Here is a 24,583-nt window from a genome sequence, read left to right on the forward strand (position 1 = left end):
TGAAATGCTGCTTTCAATTATTTTAGGTATATACCCAGATGTGGAATAGTTGTTGAATATGTAATTGGATATGGTGGTTCCATTTTTAATTTTTTCAGGAACCACCATACTGTTTTCCATAGCGACTGCACCATTTTATATTTCCACCCAGAGTGCACACAGATTCCAATTTCTCCACATCCTCACCAACACTTGTTTGTGATTATATTTTTGTAGAAGTTTATTATTGAAAAACGAATTTCTTCTTATCTTTCTGATATTGCTAATTTAAAATTTTCTCCCTCTATGATTGTTTCTGTTTTCTATGATTCTCTTCACCCACACCAATCAGTTTCTTTTATATAAGAATCTTTCTTCAGTCGTCTGGTCATACGTTGTTGTACACATGCATTTAAGGAATTCATGACATTAAAGACCCAATGATTGGAAGCAGCTTTATGGCACTGATAGAGCTGGACAACTGGTAGCTTTCATTTAGGATCATGGGATGAGTTAGCTTCATTTGAAGGTGAGATTAACTCCAAATGTCAGAATCCGTGAGGTGTTTCCTAGGCTCTGGTCAGTTTCTCCCACTGAGGCTCATCTAATCTGGGGTCCCAGGGATTGGCATACACTAGCCATCACTGTTATTGAAGGCAAGCAGCACGGAGTTTCCGAAAGTCTCATGGTTCAGCCTGTGAACATTTACTTAATTCCTCTCTTCTCTGTATCTTAGCTTCTCCTGCTTTCCATGGTTTGTGTGAACCCAGATCTGCAGAATTCTCATGTAATTTCTCCACTTAAGCAACTCCCAGTGTCCTGTTTAGGCAGAAGAACTATAGATGCTAAATGCATTAGGGATAAGTGGGGAATTGTCTGTTCCTTATACAGTTGTTCAACCCATTCCTTTGTTTCAGTTCATATTTCATTCTCTATTTCTCAGTTGCCTACTAATTTTTTCTGGTGTCTTGAGAAATGAATTGGCTTTCTTTTTACTAACACGGAATATTCAGTTATCTCTACTCTGTTAGAGATAAGTTCTGCCACTTTACATCATCCAAAATGTTGTCAACATTACCCATCATCAGTCTGTACAAATTTATACCATTTTATCTTTTACACTTATTTTAATTGTGTTCCAGAGAAAACAGAGTTGTACATGTGAATTTGACTTAATTTCCCTTTTGAAATTTTGAGGAACCACTTTTGTAATTTAAAACTAGTCTTTCTAGGTTTTATCCATTAATTGGCAATCATAATCTCATTATATTCAACCTGTATTAACGACAGGTGTCTCATGTCAAGTTATATATCTACTTAGGGATATTATTGTTTTAATTTAACTTTTACTACAAGATTCAATCATTTAATAAATTAAAATATTCTGCATTTTAATGTCAAACTTAAACCCTCAATCAATTATTTCATTAAATTCACATTTTTTGAATTTTAAGATTAAAAACAAATTCTGTTTTACTGTATGCTTTAGTAAGTATTTTAAAAATATAGTTCTTCAATGTTTAAAAACTGTATTAACTCTTTTAAAAACTGTGGTACTTTAGATAGCTGTAATGTTTTATTAAACTTATACATGTTTTTTAAATGTGTTCCTTTCAATTCACAGGGTAATGTTGCTTCGCAGTTTATACCAGGAAAAGGTAAATTGATAACCTTCTCATGACTTTTTTTCATGGACATCAAAGCACAAAGGGGTCTCTCCTCTTGACAACGTTCAGCTCTCCCTCCCCCTGCCACTCATCAAGTTCTCTCCAGTGTCTGTCTGATGTACTGACTCTAATCGGCTCTGGGCAAGAAAAATCAGATCATCTCACTGGTTAAATTCATACTTAAAGTCAAAATAAAAGACAATCTGATTAAAGTCCATGAGTCAAGTTCATAGGTTTTGATGCATGCACGTTGTGATCAAAGCACTACAAGTATTGCAAATTCCTCAGTTCCTAAATAAAGAAGACTTGGCCCAACCTCAAATCCCATAAAATGTAAGGCAGCAAATTTAGGTTTAAGAAGTTTGTCAGAATTTTATGGAATTACCTGAGGAACATGAAACAAGATTATGAAATCACCAACTGTGTGGACTAATCAGGTCACTTACTGAAATACATTAATCGCAATAGATCTTTCAAGTTTTTACTTCTTCTGTTGTCTGAGCCGTTCCCTCTTATATGAAGATATCTGTCTATAGCAGTTTTCAAGTTCATAAGCTAGCTAATTTCTTGTATAACTCTATAATCTCTAAAGAATATGTGCCCAAATTGATGAAAGTGATTTAGAAGTTTCTGAACACTCTACTATGCATATGCCATGAATAAATTCTCCCGAGTGTATGAAAATGTGTCTCTGTATGGACCTCCATAAATTTGAGGCTTGCATGTAAGTGTTGTCTAAGCAAATGTTTTCTCAAAAATAGACTTTGATATGTGAACTCCCCAGTATAATTTTCCATAGCTTAATAATTTAATATTTAACAACATAGAAGTATTTGACATGTCTGTCTCCTGCCACGCACAGATGAACTAACAGACCTCGGATTGAATGACACAGCCCATCCAACTGAAGGATTTAATTTGGAGCAAGATTTGGTCAGCCGGACAACACTACAGGAAAAATCACAGGAGGAGCTTACAGCAATAAATACTGGTGTTTCTAAAGAATTGTGGTTAGATTTTGAAGACTTCTGTGCATGCTTTCAGTAAGTACAAATTCTTTTTTGTGCATTTAATATAGCAGATATATAAGCTTTTAATTTAAAGCTATTACTTAAAAGAGTTAAGCCAATCTTAGTCTGGTGTTGATATAATATCAAACAAAAGTGTTAGAAGAAAAAAAATGTCAGAGTTGATTGTCCACATAGAACATTAAGAACCAAACCAGTTTTCACAGTTTATTCACTGAGAGACATCATTTTTGTCCCTTTTCGGTAACTACTGTGTTTCTCCAAAAATAAGACCGGGTCTTATATTAAGTTTTCCTCCAAAAGACGCATGAGGGCTTGTCAGGGGATGTCATCCTGAAAAATCATGCTAGGGCTTATTTTCCGGTTAGGTCTTATTTTCGGGAAAACACGGTAATTCAATACAGTTGTTATTTTTCTCTAGATTTATTGAGGTATAATTGACAAAGAAAATTGTGAGATATTTAAAGTGTATGTTATTTTGAATTGACATGGGTACACATTTTGAAAGATGTCCCCATCATGTTAATGAATACATCTATCACTTCATGCATTTTATGTATGTATGTATGTATGTATGTATGTATGTATGTATTTATTTATTTTGGTGATAATATTTAAGTTCTACTCGTTTAGCAACTTTCAATTGTACAATCCAGTGTTATCCACTATGGTCACCGTGTTATACATAGATCTTCAAACCTTATTTATCATATAACTGAAAGTTTGTACTGTTTTACCAACCTCTCCCTATTTTCCCCACTCTCGGTCCCTGGCAACCACTTTTCTCCTCTCTGAGTTATTTTTTGACTTTCATCTGTCTTTGCCTTGTGCTGCCTGTAATTAAATCTAAAAAAACTCAACATGTAGTACTAGTCTGTTGCATATAATGACAATAACCTGTTATAAATAATGTTTTTCAGGAATATCTATATATTCCACAAGCCAAGTTCATATTGCCTTAACTTTCAAAAAACAGAAATCAAGGTAAATATATTATGATCTCTTCTTTCCTATCTTGTGCTTAAATCTATGATAGACTCATGCTAGTGAAAAATACCTTCAAATTTCTTAACTTGTAACATGATTATATTTTTAAAAGTTCTTCGGATTTTCTGCTAATCTGTCACCCAGATGCTAAGCCAAATTCCACTACCTCTTATGGGATCCATATGATTATGTGGTAGATGTTCAATGCTGAGCTGCATTATTGTATAAATTCACATTGTAATAACTACGTACGGTATCAGATGGGTAATAGACTTACTGGGGTGATCACTTTGTGAGGTACATAAATGTCCAATCACTATGTTGTTTAGTACACCTGAAACTAATATAACATTATATATCAACTACCGTTGAAAAATAAGTTTTAAAAAATTAAAGAATTTTTTTCTTTATGAATAAATGAAGGAGAAGCTCAAATAGATTCACTATGTTTGATTTCAGTAAAGTGTTTACTACAGTGTGTGCAGTTCCTAAAACATAACATATTTCTGTTATTTTTGCCCATATTCTTCCCTCTGCCCTGGAGTTCATTCCGCTTCATTTTTGTTACCTTCATCTGGTTAATGCCTAGCTTGGATTAGCCAGCATGGATGTCCTTGACCCTGAGACCTCCTTCCCTAGCCATAGAGTCTGGGTTAAATCCCCTGACTCCATGCACTCTATTATGATCTATCCTCACCCGGACACTGGCCACTCTTCATCCTAACTGACTGATTACTTCTCGGTGCCCCTCCACCTACCCACCCCCCTGATGTCAGCATCTTTAGGAGAAGGATTCCATCCTTTCATTTACTATTGCAATCCGGTCCTGGCATGAGGTGAGAACTCAATAAAACATTATTGAATTAATTAATTAACAAATCTCACCTTGAGTGGAATTTTGCGGGAAAACTATGAGACACATTCTTGGAAACTAAATTGCCCTAAAACTTGCCTGTTGCTTTATGGGGCCATACAAGCACCCCCATCACCCCAATCCTGGGATAATCTTTCATCTCCATGAGCAGTAGGCAGAGTTGGGGGAAGTCAGGAGTCTTGGAAATGACTTTTCCCATTGCACTTGTACTTGATGAAAACACAGGCAGAGAAAACCTTGCGAGCTTTCCTCAAGAGGTGCTCTGTCGCTGGTTGCCTGCTTTGAAAGTAAGAATCTAATCTGTTGTAGTCACTGGAGGATGGGCGTAGGGGAATAAACAGTCAACATGGTCCTGGAGTCTATCTAAAAAAACACCCAGAGAAATGCTTTGACTTTATGAAAAGAACAAAACTGGTAACTAGGAATAACTGAACCCAGAGTATAGTATGAGAATGATGTTTCAGTTTACAGTTAACTTAGCTATGCACACTCAAACTACTGGCAATAATAAAATAATAGTAATTTATAGGTGCTTACTCTACTGCCAGCCCTGAACTAGGTTCTTCCTTGCATTAACTCCTCATAGCAAACCCTATGAAAGGCCTATCATTATCATCATTTTTCAGGTAAGGAAACTGAGGCAGACTCAGTTTGAATAAATTGGTCAAGATCACCAAACTAGTAAGTGGCTCTCACAAGCATCATGAGAACTGGGGTTGTGGCACGTGGAGCTGTGCCTTTTTTACCAAGTGGTCTTTAGAAAAAGCAGATTAGGTGCTCTGGAGCCTGACTGCCTGGTTTTGAATCCATGTTCTATTTGGGGTGGGACTCTGAGCAAATTATTTAAGTTCGCTTCTCTATAAAATGGCATTAATAAGAGACCTACATCATAGAGTTGGGGAATAAGTGAGATAATGTATCTAAAACACTTAGAAGAATGCCTATTACTTAGTAAGTGAAAATAAATGTTGGCTGCCGTTATTATTAATAAAGGCAGTTTGCATATGAGTATTTATTATACGTCACCATCCGTGTGTGTGTGTGTGTGTGTGTTCGAAAAATGGACAGCTGTTCTTTATTCCGATCCTATTTTTATGAAGTAATGATAAATAGAGAATTTTTTTTTCTTTTAAAATCCCAGTTTGGCAAAATAAAATGATGACATCCTATACAGGTCTCTTCATTCCCTGATTTTTTTTTTTTTTTTTTTTTTTTAATATTAATGGTGTCAGAAAACAATAACTTTTTCTTAATATGACCTGAAAGGAAGGATTGGTTGTGACCTGAGGGCAGGATTCCTGATTTTAGTGGCCACAGGTGCTGCCACCTGAGCTGGGGTCCCGAAGCCTGAGGCCTCTCCCCTGTACCTTCCTTAGAAGGTCCATTGGTGCTCAGTGTGGGGTGAACAGGGGGCTCTCAAAACTGCCTGTGCTGGCACCAGGACAGAGTCCCTCTGTGTGATCCCCGGGGCCACCCCAGCCCCAAATTTTCAGACTCTTAAAAACGACAGCCAATGAGCTCTGCGCAGAAAATCCTGGCCAGGCATGTACTCAGGGCTGGCCAATCCAGGCGCCCTTCATAGATTTCGACAGTGAATATTTGAAAGAACTCTTTCTATTACGCACATGTTGCAGCTAACAGGAAACATGAAAAAAAAGTCATCAAATGCTAAGTATTGCAAAATATTGGGGGAAGCAGTCATTTAAGCCACTGTTACATTCTGTCAAGCATTTCTAGCAATCTTGTCATATTTGATTAAATAACAAGGTTTCCTTTTTTCACAGTATTACTAGAGACTTTTCTTTCATATTTTAACTGGTTATTTAAATATTGTGGTAAAATAATATGAAAAGCTTTTAACGTGTAATGACAGTTACATTAATTTAACACATTTACCGTATACCATCAGTCAAAATTATGTTGAAGCACTGGAAATCTGAGAGGCAATAGTAGTGTAACAGTTGAGAATACCAGTCTTGGAGTCAGGTAGATAGAAAGACTTACTTTTGAGTCTCAGCTTATGCTGCTTACAAGCTGTGACCTCTGGAAAATTACCCTCTCTGTTTGAGTTTCTTTATCCATAATTATGGACATTAATAGTACTACAGAGGATGGACTGAGATTATGTATATGTAACCCCTTATATGGCTGCCCTTTAAAGAAAGTTCTGGTTTTACTCTACTTTTTCGCTTCTCCAAAATAAAAATCCAGTCTGGTACACTTGCATACAATAGGCACATTTCTTAAGATCTTGCAGAAAGAAGGACGAGAGGGTTTATATCACTGCCAAGTTACTCTGTGGCCTCTCTACCTATCAGGGACCCATTCTTTGAGCACTGCTCAGCCTGGGCCCAGCCTCCTCTTCTCTTTGTCATTTCTGGTACAAGCATATATCCCTTTTCTTTACTCATGGAGATGAGCTTTGCCTCTCTTTGATATGGTGGCCCGTCTCATACAGGCCCCGCAGACCCAGCTGCCGTAGACTATTACCAACATTCACCCTGTATGGTTTTCTTCACATCACGGCACCTGTACAGTACTTAGTGTGTGTGCAACACAGTAAGTTCTCTGTAAATGATAAGTATGATATTATTATCGGAAGTGGGGAATACAGCATTATAGACTAATCTGAAGTTCAATGATTGGTCTGATTTCTTGCAGTTCTCAGATGAACGTGTGTCCTACTATCTGTTCGTGGACAGTCTAAAACCTATTGAACTACTGGTTTGCTTTTCTGCATTGGTGTACTGGGGAGAATCTGGAGGTAAGAGGGCTCTGAGAAAATTATAGTCTTAAAGCCTAGCTCACTTTCACTTTCACTCAGTCTAGAGGAAATACAATAATGAGATTTTTCAGGCTCTAGATAAAGGACCTTATTCCCTCCTCAGACTCCTATAACCATCTTACCCCTCAGACATCAAAGATGGTGCTTACTCTTACCACCTACACCTCTTCTTATTGCTGTCATTTGTTTACCTTTTTGTTATACCTAATCATTCTTTTTTTTCCCCTCCCTATACGTGTCATCATTCTTGATTTTTCAAAATCTATTGAAGATCATGAACTCTTTCTTCTTTAATTTGACAATTCTGAAGAACTTTTCCTCCGCCCCACCTTGGCCTGCTTCTTTCAAGATTACACTTTAGAACTCATCATACCAATAACCATATGGTCTTGATCATCTCAGTTTCAAGCTCTCTGACCACCACCCTCTGACTCTGCAGTTGATTTTCTCTAGAATTCCCATTCCTACAATTCTTTGACTCCACTGGGACCACCATCCATTGACCCGACACTTTTTGTCTCTCTCTCCTTGTGTCTTTATTTCTCTCATTCCCAGCATAGTTTCCGTGGTGCACCATTGTAATTGTATCCTCATATATGCCTCAACACAATTGTTCTTCTCCTCTCATCTCACTTGCTTGGCAAAATCGCAGTATTGGTTGAACTCCACAGTGAAACTTGGCCCCTAACCTGTGATTGCATCCGAACAGCTGAATGTGACTGGAGAAAAAAATAACCATACCAGCTAGCCCCATTTTAAATTGAGGAGCCCAGATCTCAAAAAAGCCCCTAATCATGGATGACACTTCTCTAGCTCATTTACTCTCCCACCTTCATTCTCATGGATGACTATTGCAAACTTTCAAATCTCTCTCGCTCTCTTCAAATCTCTAATACCCACTTGCATCCTCACTCATTTTCAGCTGATGACCTTGCTGCTGTTTTCACTGAAGAAATCGAAAAAATCAAAATGACCTGCCTCATCTTCCCATAATGAACTCTCCCAAATTCTTGTCAGCCTCCCATCCTGTTCTACTGGATGGACTATCCCTGCTTCTCTCTAAGTCCAGCCCCTTACACACATATGCTCATACACACAAAATATCATTAATTCTTTGGCCTGTTTTTGTAAAGCTTTATCTCTAACTCAAATTGACAGTATCTGGCACTGTAGAGGTAAAATACATATTTTTTCGAGTGCTTAATATTGAATATCTTGCCAACTTTAAGGACAGAGACTATGATTTCCACCAAGATATAACCAATGTTTTGAGTGGTGTCTAGCACATAGCAGGTGAGCACTAAATGCTTGTTTAATAAACTATCCAAGCTTCAGCAGTGTAAGCTTAGGATTTCTACCTAACCAATAGTTGCTAAGCTATGTCATGTCCTAAAACATTTAAATTCCATATGGTAAAGGTGTTTTAGGTCTCGTTGAGGTCTTATATCCTCAGGTTGAGTGTTATCTGCAAATAGGGTAAAAAAGATAAGCCCTGGAGATCTAATGTACAGCACGGGGACTGTAGTTAACAACACTGTATGGTATATTTCAAAGTTGCTAAGAGAATACATTTTAAAAGTTCTCATCCCAAGAAAAAAAATTGAAAGTGTGCGTGGTGATAGATATTAACTGAATTTACTGTGATAATCATTTCACAATATGTCATATATCAAATCATTATGTAGTACACCTTAAACTAATGCAATGTTATACGTCAATTTTAATCTCATTTAAAAAAAAATTAAAGTATTTTGCCCTCAGCTACTGATGAAGAATAGTCAATATTCTTTATTCATTTTAAGAGAAACACTTAAAATTAAATTTTTGTTAATTATTTGCTATTTCTACAGACAGTCAAAGCTCAGAGTCAAAAGTGAAAACTTAGATAAGCAATAAATGATTTTGACCTTGTTTTGTTACTATCTTTGGAAAATCTCTTATTTTGATATCAGAGGTGTGTTTTTTTGTTGTTTGTTTGTTTTTTTCCTTTAAAATTGCATCTAAAGGGATATAGTAATTACTGCCATAGATAATAAAAGTGATGGTGTACTACAATGAAATATCCTTATCTGTCCTCCTTTTTCTAGCTTTTCCATTCCTGTTTTCTTCACATGAGGAGATGATTCTGAGGAAGAAAATATTAGGTTGGTGCAAAAGTAATTGAGGTTCAAAAGATTAATAATCGCAAAAAGTGCAATTACTTTTGCACCAACCTAATAGGACAGGGAGGAAGTTGAGTTCCACTTGAATATTATTTCCAATAATTATTTACTCAGAGTAATTTCTGAAGTTTTATGAACATTTTTATGATATCGCTAATTTTCTTCTCCTCCTCCTCCTCCTCCTCCTCCTCCTCCTCCTCCTCCTCCTCCTCCTCCTCCTCCTCCTTCTTCATGTTGTAAAGTGAAGGCCAGATATACTCATAATAAAATTTTAATATTTTTTCCTCTTCTCAGCTTTAACAAAGGATAGCCCCCCAATAGAGCCTGGACTACTTACAGTTGAAACATTTTCTTGGAAATCTCTGAAGTCACGTGATCTTGTTCTGAAGATTCATACACATGCTACCAAGGCTACTATGGTTCATCTGCCTGTTGGGTATGGAATGATTTTATTTTTTTCACATACTAAGAATTTTTAAAGACTTGTGAACAGTTGATTACTAAATAATTAAACTAATAAATACAACGTAGGCTATTGCTTCTTAACATGATTTCATAAGGAACAGATCTATCATGATGAAAGATGCTGTACACTGAATCCCCTTTTGGAAGATTCGTAATTGTCAGAGTCTGGCAATTTCTTTAGTAAAGAATATGGTTTAAACTTGTTAACCAGCATTTCCTAAAATTCATTTATTAAAGAATCCTTTTTGTTTTTTTATAAATCTTATTGTATTCCTTAGAAAGAACCTCAATTTTATTTAAAACAGATTGAGAAACATAGCATTTCCCCTACCAATCTATAGTTCTACCTGTATTTAATTTTTTTTTTAATTATTGGTGTCAGGTGTACAAAACAATGTAATCGTTAGACATTTACACACCTAACAATTTGAAAACCCCAACAAGTCAACTATCCATCTGACATCATGCATAGCTATTATATCATTGACTATATTTCCTATGCTGTACTTTACATCCCATATATATTTAATACCTGTGGTTTGTTTTTAATTTTACTTGTAGTTTTATTTTTAATTAAGATAAAGTTGACTAAATGCATCACATTTTCCGTTTTAAAGAAAATATGTATTATCAACAAGTTTTTCTGATTTTGATACATAAAATTCAAAATATTATGTCACATTTCAGATCCAGTTTTTTTACTCATTTCCCAAGATCAGGCTAATTCATTGATCACAAAATCAATGAAACACTATGGCTCTTGCACAAAAAGGAAAGTGTAAGCAACAAAGTCAAAATAATCTATGGAAAGCATCCCATATACATTGATAATACATTTATAAAACTTCAATATTTCTCACATCTGTCCTAAAAACGATGTCATGGAGAGATTCTCTCTGAAATCCTTATTCTGTCTGAATGCATATTCATCGAGACAACCAAGGTCAGGGAACTAATAAAGAATCTTCTTATAGTCATGTTTTCCTCCACTGGGCCTAACCCATCAACATGTATGTTTTGAATATGCTCTAAGTGCTCAGTACAGAGGGTAAGTGAATGTCCCTGTTTTCAATAACACTTAAACCTGGTAGGAGAAACACAATTAACATACATGAAATTATGCATTTGTGAGAAAATGACTATGAAATCTACAAAGCCCTCTACTGTTGTTAGTGTCTCCATAAGAAATGTCCAAACCTGTAGATAATTTTTATAAGCGTATTTGAGCCGAACTGATGACAATTGCCAGGAAGCAAGATCACAAATGCTCTGGAGAATAGCAGTTCCAGTTTTTTTATGCATTTGAAATTAAGGAGGGAAGTAAGGAAGGTTACATGAAGGTGGGAGAAAGCAAGGCGGGGATTAGATTACAGGATAGTTAAGATTATGTGGTTTCTTGAGGGCAGTCACACTTTAGAAGGAAGGGTCTGAAAAGAGGCATTGCAAAGGTGTGTTCACCTAGATGCACAGAAACAATGGGCAGGGCTTGTTTAAGGCAAAGATAGACTTTTACTAAAGAAGTCATAGCCTGGGGTGTGACTACCCACCATGACCTGCCCAGTTAGGAGTTTATGACCAGGTCACCCTGTGACGTTACTTTCTGAAGAACCCATTTTTCATCCACATTAGGGAAAATTCAAGCCGAGTCTTTTGCAAGTGACTGCGGTGTATGATACCTCCAACGTGTGCAAGTTTTTCATTTAGTGTGACTATTTTTTGTCTGATATAATTAGTGAAACATAATTTTCATGATCTCTGAGCATTCTTTAGAGTGAAAATTCAAAGGTTTTTATTCCATCTGTGTTAAAGAATTCAACGCTGACTAATGTTTGAGCACAAACTGTCATCAAGAAACTCACAGAGTCAAGAACCTTCAACAAAGGATACTCTTGGTCCTCACTTGTTATCCATTCTCTTTAGGAGACACGTGCTGCTCCTAACGGTGTCTGCCTCAGTAGGGCATTCCATCCACATCTGCAGCATGGTGTCTTTTGTCATTGGGGATGAAGATGCTGTGCTACCCAACTTCGAGCCGGTAAATATTTTAGCAACTGTGACTTTGTGTGTGTGTGCCTTATTTTCAAAAAATTCTATCTAAACCATATTCCTATTTTTTGTTCAATTTACCCATTTTTACCTTTTAAAACAATTAAGTATATTCTGCAAGAAATTCCCAAATGTGACATATACAATAAATGGAGATAAAGTCAGCAGAGATACAAATAAAATACAATAATTTTAGTTTTTCTCCAGCTGCCTTCACCTCTGCTCTGTTGAATCTCCTTTCATATCTGTTAACATCTCACACAGATTCCATCGTATTATTGGTCCTTTGGGAGGTATAAAGGATTAATACAAGCCTTTTTAATACAGTTTAAAGTTTTGATATCATATGCTCCTTTTACCACTTCCTTGGCCTGAGGAATTTGGAGGGTGTGTCTCTGGAATTCAGGAGAAAAGAATCATGGAAGGTGCTGTCACTTCATCTCCGTTTTCTCCTCTTGGCCTCTCCTTAGTTTCTCTTGCTCCTCTGCTCTGACAGAGCCTGAAAGAAGAGATGAGGTAAAGGGGGCCACCTTCTCCCCTGAGGGTCCATCTTGGATTTAGATGTTCTTAAAATGGCATCCTCTTTAGATATGTAGGCATGTGAATTTGGGGGTCAGATTTGCAGAGGGTCTTCCTGCTGCATAAGTCAGCTTTACCCCTCTCCCCAACCCATCTCCACAAAGCACATCCTCATATTAATGAGATAGGATCCTCTCAGCCAGACAGTGAACTTCTTGGCCAGGGTAGCGACAAGATGGCTCAAGACCAGTTCCCTTATGCTGTTTCCATGTCACGGACATGGTCCAGTCGTGCATTCTTGCCTCTCTAGGCAGTGGTTGTGCATGGCTGCCTGCTCTCTTTGCTGTACCGTCTCTCCCCAGGCCTCTCCCTCCTGCTCAGTGGACACAGGAGGAAGATCAGCAAGCTCACCTTAGAAATAGAAGTCTCATTCCATTAATTATGTTTGCCCTGCTTATTTTAAATTTTTGTTTTCTCTTTTCTTCTTTTTAAAAAATAATTCCACCTTAGTTAGCAGGGATTATCCATTTTGTGTCTTAGTTAAGTGATTTCAGTTCCTAGGTGTTTAGTTATTTTCGTCAGTGAACTTGTATTACCCTGGGGTTATCAACCCTTCCATCTTATAAAAATTATGGGGTTTCAAAGCCAAGCCCCAGTTTTCTTCAGTTCAGAGAAGTAGCAAAGGGGTATAGATCCAAAAGCAGAGAGACTCATGCTCCTGAGCCATACTTGATCATGCCCAATGCTGTCAATTGACCAGACAACTTTATAGTCATGGTTTCACCTCAGAGAGAAACACCACTGAGAAAAGTCTTTCCCTAGGCTTTGGGGAGTTGGGGAGTAGGTAATAGAGATGTAAAGGCATTTAGGGGCAAATCAGTTGCACCTGTTTCATCAGCTGCTCACCCCAGCAGGGAATCTGTGCTGTCCACCCTACTTGCGGGGCTATTCCCCAATATTTCTGAAGGGAAAGGTGGAGCAATGATTGTACCACAGCACCCACTAGAAAAAGAGCCCAAATAGACTTTACAAAGTTTCCTCCAACTTCATCCCCTTCATGCTGCCTCTGGGCACCCTCTGCTCTGGGCAGCTCCTCCACTACCCACCAACTACCCACCACCAATCAAGATAATATGCAAACTCCTCTGGGTTTTTTTTTTTTCCCTTTTTTAAAATTCCAAATTATAGATTTATTGCAATTTGACATCCAATTATTTCCCCTCCTGCTGTTTTATTAAGGTATAGTTGATAAATAAAATTATAAGACATTTAAAGTGTATATCATGGTGATTTGATATACATTTACGTTGTGAAAAAATATCCCACCTAGTTAATTAACACATCCCTAAACTCACATATTTACTACTTGGGGGGTGGAAAGAACATTTAAGTTCTGCTCTCTTAGCAAATTTCAGTTATACAATACAGTGCTATCAACTGTAATCACCATGTTTTACATTAAGTCCTCAGACCTTATTTGTCTTACTGCTGAAAGTATATAACCTTTTCCCCCCACCCTTCAGCCCCTGGCAACCACTTTTCTACTCTGTTTCTGTTTCCATGAGTTTGACTTTTTTTTTAGATTCTACATGTAAGTGATACCACGAAGCGTTTGTCTTTCTCTGTCTGACTTATTCCACTTAGTACAATGCCCTCAAGTTTCAACTATGCTGTCACAATTCCAGAATTTTCTTTTCTCTCATGGCTGAATAATATTCCTGTGTGTGTGTGTGTGTGTATGTGTGTGTGTGTGTGTGTGTGTGTCTCACATCCTCTTTATCCACTGATGGACACAGGTTGTTTCCGAATAGCTAATGTGAATAATGCTGCAATGAACATGGGAGTGTATATATCTCTTCAATATCTTGTTTTCATTTCCTTTGAGTATATACCCAGAAGTGGGATTGCTGGGTCAAATGGTAGTTCTGTTTTTAACTTTTTGAGGAACTGCCATACTGTTTTCCATATCCCTATCTCCTTGCTTTTATTGTTTCTTCCTAGTGGACAGGAGGCAGCCAGCAGCACATGCCAGCTCACCTCTTGTCTTTTTTATCTTTATTGCTCTCTCCCTGAATTGCTCTCTGCCCATCAGCCCTCAAACCCCACACAGTTTTTGTCAGGTTAACCCCTAGACATGCTTCAGAACGAAGTCTAGATATTAATCCTATGGAGAAATTTCCCCCGGCCCCAAGTACGAAGCAGGTGTTAACACTTCCTATGTGTTCCTACTATAGCAGGGATCCTGTTCCTTGTTTTAGACCTCTGAGACCACAACACTTAGTAAAACACCTTGAGCAAATAACTTACGTTATGTATAGCAACTGAATCAACCATATAGCAGAATTTTAATATATTAACAGAAATTAAATTGTTGTAAACTTAATTACACTTAAGTAAGCGAAAGTGAGTCTGGCTGCTATTGTCTTCACAGGAGAGCTACCGATTTACAGAGCAGTCTCTAAAAATTATGAAGGCTGTTGGAAATGTGATGGCTAATTTCAAAGATAAGGGTAAACTCTCTGAAGCTCTGAAGGATCTTCAAACAGCTCACTACCCGATCGCTCTCCACGACAAAGAACTAACTGCACAGCACTTCAGGGTAAGCATGTTCAGACTATAGATATGATGTTCCCCGGAGGATACTTTCGTTTGTTAGGTGACCCCCCCGAACCCAAATCAGAGCCTGAGAAATATTTTGGATGGAGACAATTTATTTGGGAAGTGACTTTGGGAAGCAGAAATGAGGGAGTAGAAAGAATGAGATGAGAAAGAGAAAAAATGTATGTTAAAAGATGTGATATTTGTTGCTGTGGCTACTGGGGCTGAATCGTCCAGGGGATCATTCCACTAAAGGATGGGAGATTATTACACGGGTCCACCTACTCTTTTCCCACGGAGAGATGGTTGCCCTCAAGGGCGTTAACTTCCTCACAGTTAAAACTTTATGCCTGGGCTTGAGTAGCATTCTGGTTTAGCAGAAAACCTTGAGAGAGTGGAACAAGGAGACCTCGTGATAACCTCCAGGTCTGGGTTTTTCAACCCAGACACTATTGATATTTTGGGCCAGATACATTTTGTGGGACTGACCCGTGCAATGTAGAATACACAGTAGCGTGGATGGGCTCCCCTCTCTAGATGCCAGCAATATCCTTTTTTGACAATTTAAAATGAATTTCGACGTTGTGAAATATCCCCTGGGGTGTAGCATTGCCAGGTTTAGCAAATAAAAATACATGACACCTGGTCATATTTTTTTATTGAAGACCTATTTTTTTTTAAGAGCAGTTTTAGATTCACACCAAAATGGAGAGAAAGCTACAGATAGTTCCTATATGCCCCCTGTCCCCACACAGGTGCACCCCCCACCAATATCAACATCCCCACCACAGTGGGACATTTGTTACAATTGATCCACCTACATTCACATCAGAATCTCTCAGCGTCCGTACCTTACGTTAGGGAGCATTCCTGGTGTCGTGCATTCTATGGATTTGAACAAACACGTAATGACATGTATCCATCATTATGCTATCATACCGACTGTTTTCACTGCCCTAAAAATCCTCTGTGCTTCACCTATTCATTCCTTTCCTACCCCAGCTCCTGGCAACCAAAGAGCTTTTCACTGTCTCCACAATTTTTTGCCTTTTCCGCAATGTCATGTAACTGCAATCAGACCGTATGTAGCCTTTTCAAATTGACTTCTTTCACTTACTAGTAATATACCTTTAAGATCCCTGTGTCTTTTCATAGCTTGATAGTTCACTTCTTTTTAGTGCTCAATAATATTTTATTGTCTGGATGTATCACAGTTTATGCATTCACCTGCTGAAGGACATCTTGGTTGCTTTCAAGTTTTGTCGTTATGAATAAAGTGGCTATAAACTCCATGTACAGCTGTGTGTATGAACACATTTTACTCCTTTGGGTAAATACTAATGTGCATGATTGCTGTGTCGTATAGTAAAGAATACGTTTCCTTTCGTAAACCACCAAAGTTTCTTCCAAAGTGGCCATACCATTTTTCATTCCCATCAGCAATGAAAGAGAGCTGTTGGTCCATATCCTCAATAGCATTAGGTGTTGTCAGTGTTCCAGATTTTTGCTATTTTAGTAGGTGTGTAGTGCTACGTCATTGTGTTTTAATTTGCATTTCCCTGATGACATATGATGTGGAGCATCTTTTCATATGCTAATTTGCCATCTGTATATCTTCTTAGCTGAGGTGTCTCTGAAACTCTTTGGTCCATTTTTTAATCAGGTTGTTTGGTTTTTAATTGTGTTTTAAGAGTTGTTTGTATAGTTTGGATAATAGTCCTTTATCACATGCATCTTTTGCAAATATTTTGTTTCATTCTATGACTTGTTTTCTTATTCTCTTGAGATCCCCTTTCACATAGCAGAAGTTTTAGATTTTTATAAAGTCCAGCTTATCAGTTCTTTCATGTGCCATGCCTTTAGTGTTGTATCTAAAAAGTCACTGCCCTGCCCAAGCTCATCTAGGTTTTCTCCTAGGTTTTCTCCTAAGAGTTTTATAACTTTGAATTGTACATTTCAATCTGTAACAGTTTTTCCCCCTTTTTTCTGTCTCCTCTCCCCCCCAGTAATATAGTTTGAGTTAATTTTTGAGAAAGGTATAAAGTATGTGTCTCGAATCATTTCACCGAGTCAAATTTTAATTTAATCTAAAGAAACAGCATGTGCAATATATAGGACATACTTGTATTAAAAATTGTTCACACACAAATAATTGTTTTACCTATTATTCCAATTTAATTGGGTATTGGGTGTTTTGGGGGAAAGGTAATTAAAAACAAAATTTCCTCCAAACTCAGAATACCTCTCCACAAAGGTGGAAGAGAAAACACAATTTTGTTGTTGAATAAGCATTAAAGCAGGATGAGATGCACATCAAAGCAATCCACTAAACAGATTGCAAAAAGAGAAAGAAACCTCACATTTTTGTATATCCAAGCAGATACAGCCCATTCCAGACATGTTCTCAAGATAAATGATAACCAGTGCTCCAGTAAAAGGACTTGATGGCCATTTGTCACATAGAGTGAATCCTAAATTCACGTGGTATTTGGGGTGGTAACTAATTGGCTTTATCCAGAAGACAAATCAACTGCTCATATCTTTATGACAAAAGGTAGTTTCGCAGGTATGTGCCTGCCGAAGTGAGGCCCCAACCCTCCACAGAAACTGGGAAGTCAGCACCATCTCCCTGATGCCTACTTTTCAAAGAGATGGTTTCCAGGTCCTTGAAAAATATATTGCTGGATCTTAAATCTGGCAAGAGGCATATACAGGTTTTTAAAAGGTTTACATACATTTCAAAGAGAGAGGAAGAACTTGCAATTATAAGTTTTCTAAAGTAAATGCTCTAGGAGAAGGGAGGAGTCTCTTCCCTTATTTTCCACAGGGAGAATTAAGCCCTCTTACCTTTGATTTGTATTTGCCCTTACAGTGTTCTGTATTTTATTTGGCAACCCTACCAGGGATACAAATCATTCCCAAATGGAACCCATTCACCTGGGCATGCGTAATATGCCTATAAGAACTATGTGACATGGGCTACCTCTTCGACCAGTATGATCATGCCTCCCTTGGTGAACTCTTCTCATCCACTATTCAAGGCATCTCTAGGTGGCCCAAGGTGGTGTTCACAATCTCTAATGATAATTAAATCATTACATGACCTGATAGCTATCGTGTCCACTGCTAATGCTGGCCTTGAGGCCATAATTGGTATTCAGTGTCTCTCTCCTCTACCTCCCATTCTCGATCTCTCTTTCTTCTAGTCAAAGTGGCAGCTGATCTTACCTGGTGGGTGAGCCAGACCTTCAGTCCTGATGAATGTGAGATCTTGATTGCCTTAGTCTTATCAGGCCACAATTGCTGCATTTATGGTAGAAGTACCAAGAAGTGTCCCTTCAAATCCAGACATAATTCTTCCTGTCCCCTCTCCTCCCCCTACTTTGTTATATTAGTTCTTTCTTTTCCTCCCTGTCCACCAGGATGAGGAATTCAAACTTGTCCTCAGGATGAGGCGTATGCATATGTCCTAGTTTAGCTTTGTTGTAAGTTATATTGTATCCCCTGGTGGGAATATTTTCTGCCATCCACCTCCAGGAATTAAGTCCTCCAATCCAGCAGGCTCCCTGTCGTGGGGACAGAATACACTAATTATTGCAAATCGATCGCTGGAAATGATGGTGAGAGAGACCAGTCTTTCTTTCAATTTTCAAATCCCGGGTCTGTATGTTTCAGCTATTACAGACATAGCACTACATATTGGTCTTTGGTTCTTTACATGTATACTGCATCCTGGAGGAGACTGCCTCGATTCTGCAGGGCGTTATCCCCATGCATCTCAGCTGAGCCTTTTAGATCCCACTCGAATCTATGAGGAATTTTATCCATTCTATGTATGGTATATATTAGAAACAATGGGTCCCAAACATTCCCCAGTGGTTAAATCTTCACTGTATGACATGATCCTTGGTCCAAGGGAAGTTAAGCTGGATCCTATGTTTTTATGTTTGTAAATCAAATTTTCTGAAACCTTTTGGATAATGATGCTTGCAGAAGTCCTGTAGACAGGGAAAGCAAACTCATATCTGAGGTAGGTGTCAATTGTAGTAACTCTTGCTGCCCCTTTTGATAGAAACCAACTTGCCACCAAGTGGCTAACTGGACCCCTCAGAGAATGGTACGATATCAAAGGATCACAGTTGGTTTCTGCTGCCTACAGATGAGACAGCAAATCCTGGGAGAAAGAGAGCCCATGTTGTTGGGTCCACTCATAGCCAATGTCCCTGCTGTCAAGATTACTTGTGAATGAGCCTGTTGTCACTATCCCAGACCTAATGTGTTAAGGGGTCCTTGTGCATACATCATTTACATAAAAGGCTGCTATTTTGATAATGGAACATCTCCATTTCATACTTTGAAAATTACACAGCTATGTGACATTTGCAGAGCCAAACCCCAGAAATCAATAGATTCCAAGTTTTTCTACCGCAATCAATTCTCAACATATCATGTGCATTGTACTGTAAGTATCCCATAGATAAAGACTCTCTCACTAGTAAATAACATTAGTGTGTGCCAGGCAGTCTTTCATTAGCATGTTTTTGACAGAATTGGACCAGAGGATCTTCTGTTCTTTCCCAGGGTAACTAAATCTCCTGCAGACCCCTCTCTTGTTCTGGATCCTGCTCAAAGCTGATGGCTTTTTGAGTCGCTCAATACATCCATTGGCATAGTACTCCGAAAAGCAGAATATTCTACTATCAAAATCCAGAAAAGACCATTCAAGCACTGTCTTTCTTAATTGCAGTGTTTTATTTTTTACCTTAGAGGGAATGTCTCAGCATATCCAGCCCTCTGGACACCTAAAATCTCCATTAACGTGGTAAATCCGTGAATCTCTATAGGGTTTATCCCCCACTCTCTAGCATGCACGTGTCTTAATCAGGAATTCAGAATACTGGCCCCTTTCTGCCCACAGGTCTGAATTCACTGAGATATGAGACATCAACATTCACTTGGAGACTAGAGTGATGTTCTCTAGAATATCAAGATGATCAAAACCTCTGAACACTCAATTGTAACTGAGTAGGAGGATTAACACGATCATGTATTTTTTCTTTAAATTTGTATCTTAAGATGTTGAAATATTTAGGGCATTTTTTTTTTCTTTTTGGCATGTCATAGAACTCACATCTAACTGATTTAAGCCACAACAAGCAGCTGGATATGCTGATCTATTATAAAGATACAGGGACATTTTCTTGAAACCAACGATAGGAATGACTCAGTGAGGAACTTCAAAGAGGGAACAGAAAGCCCTTAGGACTTATCGTCTTTGTTCTATTTATAGACATGTTTTCTCTACTCCGAAGCTCACATCATGGAAAATATGGCTTCTAAGTTTTACATCCTTTTCCCACATGAAGCCAGTTTAGAATATCTTAATCCTGACTTCATATTATTGGCCAAAGTGGCAATGATTTGCTCAGCTTGGGTTAACTGCTTGCTCTCAGGCTCGTCTAATATTGCCCGCTGATAGCGCTGATACTCATATAAGTTGTGAGATTAGGTGCTTATTTTTGTACATATGGGGAGGAGTGAAGAGTTGTCAGAAAATGTGGCCTCAGTAGGAAATGTAATAGTCAAATGCATTTGAAGGGCATTGTATTTCACCAATTCTAAGACGCATCTTTCTTTTCACACTTTAACATCAGGATAAAATCAGACTGTGTCATAACTTGTTGCTGGCCAAGAGGCCTCCAGCTTTCTCTGCACATGCGTGGACTTGTTCAGGTTCATATTGTCACTGCTTCAAAAGAAATATGTGTATTGTTTGACAAAAGCCTAATCCTTCAAGGAAGAGAATTAACTGGAATAATAAAGCCTCTCAAAAAAAACCAACCAACCAACAAACAAAACCATGAAGGGAGAGAGATTTTCCTCACACCAAAATGAGTACCCCCTGGGGTTCAAACAGAAAACAAAACAAGAGAGGGAAACGTATCATGTCTTCATGGTTATTCTCAGTGGCATGACTGGATAAATGGAAACCCTTACTTAGCATTTTAGGATAAAAACCAGTAAAAAATTGGAAGAAGGAATATGTGTTCTTGTTGTGCTCTAAAAACTTTCCATCAATCATCTTTGGTAAGATCAAAAATGAGCCAGAATCAACACTGAAGGTGGGTCAGTGGCTTAAGAAAAAACCCAGGAACAAAAGTAGGCCACTGTTTAGGCAATAGTGCATCTTCAGAGCTTTTACAACATGAAAGACAACATTATATAGGAAAAAACAGATCTTAAGTAGTTTCAAAAAGTGATTTGCAAGAGTTAAGAGTTTGAATATGAATAAGTTTTTGGAATACGTAACCAACCTTTGTAGCTTATTTTATTTTTTTCATGTATGTTTAAATGTGATACGTAATGAAAAGCTATGTCTAAAAAAATCCAAATGAGCTTTTTCAATAGGAAATAGATACTCATAGATAATAAAAATGTGTTAAAAACTCTAAGTGGCATATTTCTTTTGTGTCGCACATAGAATAATAGTGTGTCTTACATCATAGAATTAATGAAATATTGTATTTAACTTGCTTAAGCACAAGGACCATATTTTTAATCTTATGCTGCATATCCTCAAGCAATTTAATGTTTTATTTTGATTAAGTGTACATGTAAACATCATTATAGAGATTAAATTTTATTAAATTAGAAATAGTCGAATGATAAATAATGTTGTTCTCTACTGGGTGAGATTTTGAAAAATTTTCTGATAAATTGTATGTATAGCTTATATATATATATGTATGTATGTATGTATGTATGTATATAATTTTTAGCATTTCTGAAGTTTTTTAAAGGATCCTGACCAGGAATTTTCTTGGTTTAAAAATGATACTAAAATATTTTTAACACTTTCAGGTTTTCCATATATCTTTATGGCGTTTAATGAAAAAAACTCTAACAAAATTTTCTTCAAACTTGAAATTTGCATTCCGTGCTATGGTCTTGGACTTGGACTTACTCGATTCCTCCTTGGAAGAGGCTTCTTTAGGTACTGGTTAATTTTAGATATTTATTTGACAAAGGCATTCCCAGGCTTACATAAGTAAATAATTTGGGAACAGTGCACTGAGAGTGTCTGAGGAGTAGGTAGAAGAGGTCTGCATGGACAGTTGCAGAGTTTATGCTGTGCTCTCAGAAGCTCACAGGGTTCCAAGGTTCTAATGTGTTCTCTACCCTGCATACACCCAGAATGTCTCTGTTTTATTGTTCCTGACCTTACAAATATGAAAGTCACTCATCTGTACAGTATGATTTGAGGAATTCTGGGAAGATCTTTTGATCCAAGTAACACTCCTTTCCTCCTCTCCCAATAATCGATTTCTACTATAGATCAATAGTAGTTCACTACAGTGTCAATATTTAGCATGTTATATCTCTAGAATGTTTACTTTCTGAAGAAGGACCACATACAGAGGGCAATGTTTAATATGATGACAAATCTATCATTGTGGCACTTTATATGTCAAAGGACTTTAGTAGTTAAGGACATTGAAAATTGGGGAAGGGGTTAAATATAACTTTCAGTCCAAAAGTTGTTTTTCTCTTTCCAGCAGAATGGGTAGATGTTAAATATTGTGTGCCAATAAGTGATAAAGAGTATTCTCCTGAGGAAGTAGCAGCAGCAATTAAAATTCAAGCCATGTGGAGAGGGACTTATGTCAGAATGCTTATGAAAGCTAGAACACCAGGTATAAATGTTCAATCATTTATAAAATGATCTTGCCTATATAAGAATGAATATTTGTGTGTTAACAAAAAGTATTTTAGAGTCATCCTACTTTAAGGATAGGCTAATTATGTTTAATGCTATACATTTTGAAATTGCTTGAGCTCAGGGTGCATATCAGTAACACTCACTCTCTTGTTCCCAGAATTTAGCGCAGTGCCCGGTACAGAGTAGGCACATGAACAAATACTTGCTGAAAAAAATGAATGAATGAAAAAGCTGCCATGTATGTCCACAATGATATACATTTAGAAGACATAAAATGCATTTTAATTGCATTAGTATATTTATTAAGTCAAATATATTTATGCATATACAATAAACTATTTTATGAAAAGGTTTATTCACTGCAGAGGCAAAAATATATCCAATTATTTTCATTCTGCGTTTTCTGTTTACATTTTCATAGGAAAAGCCTTATCTCTAACAGAATGCTTTGAGTAGATTGAAACATTTTATTGTAAAAATGTCTCTTTTTGAAACATTTAATTAGAATAACCAATATGTTTATCTAAGCAGTAAAAATGACACATATACAAATGTAAAATAAACAAACTACATTGCATAGTCCTGTGACATAGAAATATTACTGTAGCCTGATTTTTATATTTTTCTATTAGAAAAAACAATTACAAATTTATCAAAGTAAATATATGATAAAATATAATTTTTCTTGTCCACATATGCTGCAAAAATTACATTCATACAATGATTTTCTTTCTCTTTATAGAGACAAAACTTGAGCAATTTACTAATGTTTTGATAGTACTTGCGTTTCTTTTACTCAACACATATATATTGAATTACTTGTGTGTACCGTTCTAGATTCTGGCCTTATAGAAATCAATAAAACTGACAAGGTTTCTGCTCTAATGAATCTTGTGGTAGTAGGCATACAGTAGACAAGTAAATATATTAAGATACCAATTTCAAATACTGGTCAGTACTATGAAAAAATTAAGATAGGATAATCAGAAAAAACTGTCAGTTTTGACATGTTAAATTTAAAGTAGCTACTGTGGATTTTTTTGCCAAATCATTTACTCTTAAGCCATCTGTGGATTATGCTTTAGACAAAGCTTTAGTGGAATCCTAGTAATCACTGCTTTTTAGAAAAATTAGATGAATTCTTTTTTTTCTGACATAAGAATTTTCATAAGGAATTGTTGGTGTGATCAAAGATCTGATGTAAACTCATTGATAATTATTTCAATTAGATCAAAGGCTATTTTATGATTCTTAAATTAAAAATGAAAGGAAACAGCAGAAAATGGTGAACAAAGCTCTCAACTAGAGTTTTATAACTTTATATTTTAAACATGATTTTGCTGTTAATAAAGCCTGTGACTTTGGTACCACCTTACTTGTGTGTTTCAACGTCTGTAAAAAGAGGGCTTTGAACAAGATAATCCTTCAGGCACCTTACAGCTTTTATATTGCTATTTTTTTATCATTCTTTTTAGACACAAAGGAAAATACCAGTGTTGCAGATACTCTTCAAAAAGTTTGGGCTGTACTGGAAATGAATATAGAACAGTATGCAGTTTCCCTCTTGAGGTAAAGTAGTATGATATTTCTTTTTTTCTTACATTTATATTTTTCAATTACAGTTGACATACAATAATATATTCAGTTTAAATGTACAACATAGTAATTAGACGTTTCTATGATTTATGAAGTGATCACCCTGATAAGCCTAGTACCCATTGGACACCATACATAGTTATTACAATGTTATTGA

General features: G+C 37.0%; 1 protein-coding gene across 1 annotated transcript in view; it reads left to right on the forward strand.

The window, feature by feature from the left end:
* The window catches only part of ADGB (androglobin), a 140,820-nt gene that overhangs the window by 65,825 nt on the left and 50,412 nt on the right, over nt 1-24,583 (forward strand). Inside the window, exons 14-23 of the mRNA XM_074333688.1 lie at nt 1,604-1,637; nt 2,509-2,689; nt 3,595-3,658; nt 7,197-7,299; nt 9,777-9,918; nt 11,868-11,982; nt 14,944-15,111; nt 21,972-22,104; nt 22,667-22,804; nt 24,306-24,399. Coding sequence (XP_074189789.1) covers nt 1,604-1,637; nt 2,509-2,689; nt 3,595-3,658; nt 7,197-7,299; nt 9,777-9,918; nt 11,868-11,982; nt 14,944-15,111; nt 21,972-22,104; nt 22,667-22,804; nt 24,306-24,399 — 1,172 coding nt within the window. The remainder of the gene's footprint in view (nt 1-1,603; nt 1,638-2,508; nt 2,690-3,594; nt 3,659-7,196; nt 7,300-9,776; nt 9,919-11,867; nt 11,983-14,943; nt 15,112-21,971; nt 22,105-22,666; nt 22,805-24,305; nt 24,400-24,583) is intronic.

This window comes from Rhinolophus sinicus, linkage group LG05 (genome assembly GCF_036562045.2).
Source record: "Rhinolophus sinicus isolate RSC01 linkage group LG05, ASM3656204v1, whole genome shotgun sequence".
Taxonomy (NCBI): domain Eukaryota; kingdom Metazoa; phylum Chordata; class Mammalia; order Chiroptera; family Rhinolophidae; genus Rhinolophus; species Rhinolophus sinicus.